The following is a 9,553-nucleotide window of genomic DNA, read 5'->3' as shown; positions in this document are numbered from 1 at the left end:
GACAGTATTCAGTGCTTGAGGTCAGCATTTTCATAAGCAACATATTACTGAAATGCAAGCAAAATGAACAGCAGGCTGGAAAACTAGTATTTCTCAAAATAACAGCTGTTAAAAAAGCATTTTATGATGTCATGCTAAACCAAGATGTAAAAGTGAAAAAGTTACCAATGGATTCAGTTGCTGTAAGTGCTTGGCACACACTATGCTATACAGCATGCTCCACAGAACTGCTGTACTGCATTTTTTTTTCTTTAAAGATTGCACAGAAAGAATGCATTGGTGACACAAAAGGAAAATTAAGTAGACTTTTTTTCTGTTAACTTATTTTTTTAAGGGCACCTTTGCCTATGTTACCATCTAGAATGACTCTGAAACACCGTTTCATTGCTAGACATTTATTTTCAATTTAATAAAATTTTTACGGCTTTCCTTGTTCATATTATTTATGAGAGTCTTCTTCCTAAAGATATTACACATTGGATATTCTGAAACAAGTTTTTTTCACGTAGCTATTCCCATCAGCCACGAAATATGAAGCATAGAATTGTTCTGTTGGATCTAAATGACCTCTGCTTGGTGCAGTACATGAAGGTCTGATTCTAGATTCCAGTGAGTCAGAGCTGACTTGTTTGGATTCTGGCAAATTCTCTTCCCCGCTTAGTCAGGTTATATCTATGTTGCCTCTTGATAGCTGTGCAAAGCAGACTGTCAGTGAAGCTGAGAAGCTGTTTGATAAACTGTCAAAAATAAGAACTAATCTTAGCTTGGAAGAAACCCCAGAATTATGGACATAGTAGGCTGATAAAATAACATTTGGAATGAAAGCATAGCTACCATGAAAATCATGGTAATAAACAATCTCTAGGTAATCACAGTGTTGAATAATCAAACTAGACTTTATTTCAGGAATATCAAAACTACATTCAAGAAAGCTAAAATCTTCAGTTACTGGAAAAGCAATAAAATAATCTACAGAGGAATGTCATGCCAGTTGCAGTAACAAACATTTACAGCACTGCTTCTGTATAGCATGCATACTTAACCAAAGACAAAATTAAAGCAACAAAAAAATGCTATGTGTTAACATTTGAAAACTTTAAATATAAAGGAAAAACATGAATAAGAAATTTTGGTAATAAGAAAAAATATATGTCCAAAAATCTTTATTAAACACTGTACAAAACAAAATATTGCACTTTTAAATCAGACAATAAATATCTACAAAAGTATCTTACAAAGGTTTTCTTTTAATTTAAAAAACTGCTTAAACAATCAAGACCCATTGCTGATTAAAAAGGTAATGATCAGGAATATCCTCTCCTTGCAGTCAGCTTTGGACACAATAGTCCACATTAAACATTTTCTATACAGTAGTGCTAATCTAATTTTCAGTGACGCAAACCCATTGTGCAGGAATGCTGTTACTAAAACTGTTCTTCCAGCATACCCACTAATTAGCGTGTAATATAGTTCAGTAATGTAACACAAGATCCAAGTCAATACAAGCATTCAGGCCTCCAATATGTGCAGTAGTTGGAAACTACAAAAGAAAAAAACGCATCTATCTGCTGCCTCCTATGGGGTTCTCCCTGCTTACAGCCCTAATGAAACCACCTGCAACATGGAAAATAATTTACCCGGGAATAGCATAATCAGAATTTACCAACTTGCAAAACACTCAAACGGTTAATGGCCATGATGAAAAGTCATCTTGATGGAAAACTGCTCAGAATAAATTTCTTGCACTTGTCTATCTTCATAATTAATAATATTCTTTGGAGATTTTTCCCCCATTAACCAGGGAGGAATAAATTTATTCAGGACAGAAAATCTGACAGCCGTGCTCGGCCAGTTATCGGCTCCCCATTTGACTTGATGTGGAAGAGAACAGTGCTCACAAACATTTCATTCACAGCTCTGACAAGGAAGCCTTGTATCTAATTTAAAATCAGTAGAAAAGTCTAATCATGCCAGAACTTCAATTGTACTTCAGTGACTGGAGCAGAAGAACAGAAACAATGGAAAATGACACCTCATTTATTCAAAACAGATCTACTGCTGTTTTGAAAATTGTTCTAGCATCTACAGTGTCTTTTACTGCATACACATAAATACAAGCACGAAAAACTGAATGTACTTTTGTGTATCCATCTGACAGCTAGTATCAGTAAAACACATCCTGTGAGATCAACCCTTAAGCTCAAGCTGTTTATGAAAATTAAGTCACTGCCAAAAATTTTACGGCTACAAGCCACAGCTTCTATAAATTTAAAAATTGTGTTAAAACTGATAAAACAATAAAACCAAAACCTAGGGGTCAATAACTGCTCCATTCCAAAATTCTTCAAAGGGTTTTGTGACTTTGTTTTTCTCATAAGTTGAGGACAGTAAACGCTATCTGGTGCTTTTAGATAATGCTTTTTCCCCTGATGAAATTATAACGTGATGGCCTGTAAAATTTTACAGATGACACGCCATGATATTATCTTCCTAATCCAGACATGAAAATGTTTAAAGCATTAAAAGTTCCATTGCAAAGAGTGGATAATAAAAGTTCCCAGAAAAAATACCCTGTCCAGCATATCAATCTGCAGTACTGTTTTTTCATTAGCCCCATGTTTCCATTTAACTGTTATGACTAATGTCTTATTTACAAGTATATACTTTAGGCAGGCTAGTTTAATGAACCTCTCTTCTCCTCTCTTCACTGCAGCATCATGAACTTCCCACAGAAGAGTTACATTTCTTGGCATGATTGACAACATCTTTGTTTGTAGGTGTCTATCAAGCATAACTTTAGTTGCTTTACAAATGTACAGTAGTGAGTTGTATCCTTGCATTCACCTTCTGAAAAATATATTTAAACGTTAAAAGGCTTTATAATGGGCAAAAGATAAATAGTAGAATTTATCATAATTGTAAACAACTGATGAATTTCTGGGAGCTCAGTGATTACTTTGCATTTCTGGCAACAGCGGATTCGAAGCTAAACTAGGTCACAGATAAGAGGTGTGATCTCACTGCATTCATTTACCTATTGTCTGCTTCAGCAAACTACCCCATCTTTCAGGAATTAACAGCTTGCTCAGAGACTTATGAGTCACAACTGGCACAGTCATGTGGGGAACTTTGCATAAAACGGCTTCCTAAATATCCTGTTTCTAAAAGTGCTTTTGAGGCTTTAGTATCAAACTGGCCTACTCAGAGAAAAATAACACCAGGATTATGAAGTGCTCCTTGGAGAGGATAGTTTTACCTTTGATGTACAATCAAATGCTTGCAGAATCATTAGTGTACAACCGTGAGTCACTTTCTAATATAACTGCTACAGACTATTGCTACGCTCATATATAAATAAAGATTTACATACTGCCACAGGATGTGACATTGCAGTGTTGCCAGGTCAGTGGTCTCTTCCTCCAGCCGCAATACTGATCAGCCACAGGTTTGTTATTCTTTCTGTGTACGCAATACACTCGTCTTGACTGAAATCCACTCCCACAGTCCACACTGCAAGGCCTCCAAGGGCCTGTCCGCCAGTAGACATCACATGCCTCCGAAGAGCAGTTTCTTCTGACAGGAGACCTGTGGAGGAAAACAGATGGCAGGTAACTGTTGACCTTTGTGCTAACCCATTATTCACAGAGGACAGACCTGGCGCTGGAAGGGACTGTTGCAGACTGACTAGTCCACACCCCCTGCTCATAGCACTGTGTAACTAGACCAGGGCGCTCGAGACCATCTCTGCCTGTGTTCTGAACATCTCCAAGGACGGAGACTCCACAACCTTTCTGGGTGACTCGTTCCAGTGTTTAAGAACCTGCACAGTAAGAAAAAGTTTTTTCCCATATTTAAGTTAAATTTCCTGTATTTCATTTTGTGCCCATTCCTCATGCCTCACTCATGAGGAAACAAAAGACAAGGCCCTGTCTCTTTAAACCAACCCTTTAACCCTGGGATAGAAAAAATGTTTTACCTTTTACATAAGGAAAACTTAACAGACCCTGAAATGTTTCATTCTGGATGCTGCAAGTTCTTCACGCACAACCTCTCTCCTGAACACAGTATTTCTGTGCTGACAGTGAACCTCCTTGAATATTTGAAGCTGCCAAAGTGAAATCCTGGCTCTTAGTAGTAAATGGAATTTTCACCATGTACTTGAGTGGAGCCAGGATTTCTTTCATTGTGTGTGCAGCAAAAATGCTTTAAAATGCTCACAATTCAGAAGCTCTTCTATAGCAAGAAACATGAGCAGCTGGGTTCAGTAATCTAGAAATATAGTAACAATTCCCATGTATGTACTTGTTACCCATTTATTCCCTGCTCTTCATTGTCCTGCCTACACATTCGGTCTGCAACAAAGTTTTGTGCCCCCAGACCTCCATGTTCACTTTTAATTTGCCTTTAATTCAGTCCCTTTGAGATTTCAGTGTTTTATAGAGACTGCCATCCATCCATGTGCTATAGCATAACCCCCAGCAAATCCACTGATTAAGATTCTGGGAGGGTGTAAAGCCCATACTTTCCATATTTAAAGGAGTTGTTTAAAGAGAGTAAAACAAAATAACAGAGTTTTTAGAAAGAATGTGTACCTTGAAGTAAAAAGTCACATCTTCTCAATCGTTGAGGTTTTTTACATACCTCGTAAGTACATACTAAGAGGCAGAATGAGATCTATATATGCAGAGAAGTACACCTTATTTCAGTAATCATAAAATAGTAAACCAATTTACATGGTCCACAAAATAAGGCCCAGGAAAACTCATTTTATAAAAATTGGGCAGCAGTAGACCAGAATAAAAAGTAATACCAGAAGAGATCTAGTTTAGTAGTAGTAAAAAAAGTTATGACAAGTGACTCCAATTTCTACTTTCTTTTTGGGAATCAAGACTCTCTCACTCTATTTCTAGCTTTGTCGTTAGCACAGTGGGGGACACTGGTCAAATCCATTACCCTCCTTGGGTTCCTGAATTCATCCAGCGTATACACAGGGATGACTGTCACTACCTCCTTTCCTTGTGTACATAAGAATTTGCATATTTATACTGCATTGACAATACAGGAACAAATCTTTAATTTGTTCCTCCAAAGAGTCTAACTTGCAACTACTGCAAACTGCATACCTCTTTCTTTCATCACAAGAAGAGCTGGGCACCAAAGATCCATTATGAAGTTGACATATCAAGTGACGATGCTGTAAACCTACAGGGCGGCCTACACAGCGACCAGAACACTAAAAAGTGAGAGAAAAGGGTCAGGGGAAAGAAAAAGAAACCACCAAGTTAGTAACAGCAGAATTGCCCTTCTAGGCAGTTACCCAGTTACACAACCCGGGCATAACTTTTGATCTGTATTTTTCCTTTTTCAACCCTATCACAGCTCAGTTCTGGGAAGGACTAGGTGTTTTGGATTCTCTGTCCCCCATTTTGCCAAGATACTGACTTCCTTACCTATTCATTAAGCTAAATCCATTGTCGATGCTTTCATCATTTCACACCTCTAGAGCTAGAACATTCTTTCTGTAGCTCTGACAATCGCAACCTTGCCTTACTAATACCTGTATCAGGAGTGTGGCAATTCTCTTAATTCATTACTTTGCTCGTTGAGTAGTAAATATTGTATCAATAATTATAACATCATATCAATATGTACACAAGTTTACTGCACAAATGAAGAAACAAAATATAAGAAAGCAGAGTTCTGTGTATTAAATATTGTGGCAACTGCTTTTGAAGGACAGTCATGTATCTTCAGAAGTACAGCTATGCAAACGTGTTCTCAGAATGCAAAAAAGTGATATACTAGTTTAAAATGGAATACATAGTAATGGATTATCTTATAGAATACACTGAAACTAATACTCAGGTTTGGGTTCACGTTTCAACACATAAAAGTAGATCAGACATCACAAATGAAAAAAACCCACCAGGATCTGTAGTTCACTGGTCTGAAAGGTAACTACAACTAGTGCCACACAGCTCTTCCTTTGTGCAAGAGAACAGATGTTCAGCCAGCGGTATGGGGACACTGATACACTTTGATAAGGAGTTTCCAGAAGAACACTGTAACTTGCCTGGCCTTTTGTCTGTATTGTCCCCACTGTACACAAATGACCCAGACAGGGTTTCCTTCCCGCAGGGCGGTCTCTGTGTATACAGGCATCTGGTAGCAGTGTCAGCACGCTGCCGTTGGCTTTTACTTGTTGACAAGTTACTTGTCGATAGCGAAATCCATTGCCACAAGATGCAGAGCACTCAGACCACGGGCTAGTTACCCACCTACAGACAGCAGAGACAATTTTATAGCAACTATGAAAGCACTGCAAACTTGCTGGTAGTTTGCAGTGACTGCAAATAAAAATCAAAAGAACCTGTTATTGCAAGTTTTAGAGGTGAGAAAAGGTAGGATCAGCTTTTTCAGTTAAGCAAGATCTTATAAATTCAGTTCACTGATGACTTCTAAGATAACTGTGGCTCAGTGTATGCTAACAGAAGTTATACTGCTTGTTACCCAAAAAGGTTATACTAGGTAAACCCTACAGACCCTGCTGGACTTAACATTTCTGAAAGAAGGTCAGCCTACTTTCCCATAACTCATAAAATGAACGATATCGATTTAGTTACTATTAAGGCAACAGGCATCATAACTCATCCAAACTTACTACATCAAGATCTTGCTAGATAATGGCTCAAGCAGAACGTGTTATTTATTGATTGCAAGTTGCAAAGATTTAGTCTGTCTTGGCAGCTACGAACAACACTGGGGAAGCAGCAGGTGGTAATACCATTTATTTGACTCGATCTTTTAATAAATCTAGGTTAGAAATACAGAATGGGACTTTATGTGTAGCACAACTGTGATAACGGGAAAAATATTCTATTCTCTTTAGCAATTATTTAATTTTCTTGCGGTCAAACAGCTTATATCCATTCAAGGAAGATTAATCTTTTACAGCCTGGATCTTGCCTTTTTCTCCCTTTTAAAGCTCAAGGATTTTTGCAAACATTTGGCGCAGCACATGCACAGCAAGTCAGTCAGGCCAAATTTGGCAAACACTTAAAGCACAAGTGAAGTACATTCTTAAACCCTTACACTTGCTTAACTGTACTTCTGTGCTGTGCTGGAGAGAAGTGATTAAACACCTGCAAAACACTTTGAGTAATAAGGGCCCGTGCCACTGCCCGTACATCTAAAGCCTTTATGATTTGATGGATACTTTCTGAAGAGTGGCCTTGGGATGAGAAGATCGAGAAATAGGTAAGTGGGGTGATGGAAGGGGAAGTCTAAATATTTTGCACTTCCCTCCCAGGTCAGTAATCACAGGGAAGGGGGAGATTAGAGGCACTAGAAACCAGACCCAGGGCTGTTTTCCAGGCAACTTCCTCTATGCTCTTCCTACATAGGAAGCACGGAATACTTCATAACAGAAAAACAATTTGTATGTTGGCATACATGTGTAATTCAACATAGAGTTAATGATGTTAGTGTACACAGAATCCCCTTCGACTGGTAAATATATAAAGCCAAATTAAAAGCAAAATAAATCTAAGCATTTTAATAAGAGAGAATTTATGTGCCAGTCTGTTTGGCCGTATGAAACAACTGATGGTTTTTTGTGGTGAATACTCTGGGTACAGTGATAATCAGATGGTGAAGTCATGCACTGCAGTCAACCGAAAAGGCATGACCGTGCCGGGGGAGCCCTGGGCCCTCCGGTATCCTCCTAACTGTCATCTGCTCTGAATGGCTGGATTTTAAGAAGGAGACCTGCAACCGAGTCTGTATGTTTCAAACTATTCATTCTATTTCAGTATTTTTCCACTGGCAAAAAGTTTGCTTCTTATGGGCTGGCTGGGGTTCAGACTCACAATTTAAGATGATCTGGGGTTTTGGCTGCTAATAATGAAATATAAACAAATTTCTCCTGATATTTATCTGTTGCTATGTTTTCTGTACTTAGAACAGAGTTTAGAACGTACTGGCAAGATGCACTCCCACAATGTCAGTTAAGGTCTTAACACTTCTCTCCAAACATTTTCCAGTGAGGGACAACTCCAGAACGCGTGCATGACTTTTCATTCCTCATGGATTTTTACGTTGCTGACAGTGATGGCCAATTCCTTTAAGCAGCGGAAAGCACTTGTTTTGAGGACTCCTGTGGGGATTCCCTGCTAAAAACCTAGAGCAACGCCTTATTGAACTGGAATGCTCAGTGCAACTCAAGGAGCCTGGAGGCAGGGGGTTGGCTTTTAGAGTCAGATGTTGTGGTATATTTCCCTGTGATATAAAGATTTTCTGCCCCTAGATCACAAGGTACCCGGCTGATCCAGTGACAAAATTGGCAGGGAAGGGCATGCAAGGAGTGTGACTCCGTGGCGAGGGGCGTTACATTCCACAGTAAACATCCTACTCAGAGCTCTGCTGGCTCGGGCGGAGAGGAGGTGAGCACAGAGTATCCTGGCTGCTTGTAACATGATGAGTTTTCTCTCTGTGTGTTGGCACAGATTCTGCAAAACCAGCGCATCGCAATGCCTCCGAGAGACCTCCAGCTTAGCTTTTAAGGTGTTCGTGTGGCAGCAGCATGGACGCTTGCACAGATCTCATTTATTCAGCTGAATCAAGCGCTCCCCTACTTGCTTGTGATCCATTTTCACATCTCTCACACTTTAGGGTTCATGATGAAATACAACCTACGTTTTAGACTCGAGTAATAAACACAATGTCAGGAGGTTTGTGAGTGCATTTTAATACACAGAGAGCACATGAAAACAGAGCAGAAGGGAGTTTACCTGGCAGGGCAGTCCTCTGTGTTGCATGCCTGGTAAACGATCAGTGGCTTTTGCAGCTCTCTGCATAGTGATGCATTTACTTTCTGTTTCTCTGCATTCATGCACTGTAGCCTTCTGGAGCGGGTTCCTGAATTCCCACAGCTAGCAGAGCAAGCACTCCACTCAGCATATTCCCATTTATAATCTAAGAAAAGAAATGGCAAGTAGTGTGAGCGAGGCGCTATACATTGTAACTGTGTCACATTTTAATTGATTTGGCAGGATATTCTGTAAGCTAGAGAGATACTGCATCCTCTGTAGAAAAGCGAGTATTTCAGCGCTGTGAAAAGGGACCATAAGCCAAAGTAGGATTCAGTCCTACTCGGCTTCCCTGCAAGTTCAGCTCTTACATATGAGCGTGAAGTTCTCTAGAAGGCAAATGGGATCAGCATATGTGCACATGAAGGGCAGGACCTGGCTCACAGTAGGAACTGATGAACTTCTTTTAAAACTTTCATAACATTTTTATACAATGAGCATTAAAAAGAGGAAACTGTAAATCAGGCTCTCTAGGCTTCCTGCTGTTCTACAGTAAATTTATTCTGAAGAAAACTCGTCTTACTCCAGACACTTCACATAATTTCAGGATTTAAGAGAGTCCTGTACTAAACTATAGAAAAGTATTTAATGCATAAATAATTTGCCACTGAGGCATCTGGCAAGATGAAAAAAGAATTTGTTTAAAAGAGCGTTTTATATTAAAAACCGATCACCTCTAACAATTA

General features: G+C 39.2%; 1 protein-coding gene across 3 annotated transcripts in view; it reads right to left on the bottom strand.

Annotated features, from left to right (window-relative positions):
• Positions 1 to 450: 450 nt before the first annotated feature.
• The window catches only part of ADAMTSL3 (ADAMTS like 3), a 203,288-nt gene continuing 194,185 nt past the window's right edge, over positions 451 to 9,553 (bottom strand). For 2 of the 3 annotated variants that reach the window (XM_056345954.1, XM_056345953.1), the window contains 5 exons: positions 8,790 to 8,973; positions 6,074 to 6,278; positions 5,124 to 5,233; positions 3,371 to 3,585; positions 878 to 2,847 (listed from right to left, as the gene is read on the bottom strand). In XM_056345954.1, the coding sequence (XP_056201929.1) occupies positions 2,738 to 2,847; positions 3,371 to 3,585; positions 5,124 to 5,233; positions 6,074 to 6,278; positions 8,790 to 8,973 (824 nt within the window). In that variant the 3' untranslated portion in view covers positions 878 to 2,737. Of the gene's footprint in view, positions 738 to 877; positions 2,848 to 3,370; positions 3,586 to 5,123; positions 5,234 to 6,073; positions 6,279 to 8,789; positions 8,974 to 9,553 lie in introns of those variants that run through there. The other variant, XM_056345955.1, reaches the window with a different exon arrangement.

The sequence above is a fragment of the Falco biarmicus genome, chromosome 7, assembly GCF_023638135.1.
Source record: "Falco biarmicus isolate bFalBia1 chromosome 7, bFalBia1.pri, whole genome shotgun sequence".
In the NCBI taxonomy this organism is placed as follows: domain Eukaryota; kingdom Metazoa; phylum Chordata; class Aves; order Falconiformes; family Falconidae; genus Falco; species Falco biarmicus.
This window is presented reverse-complemented; position numbering and strand designations above follow the sequence as displayed.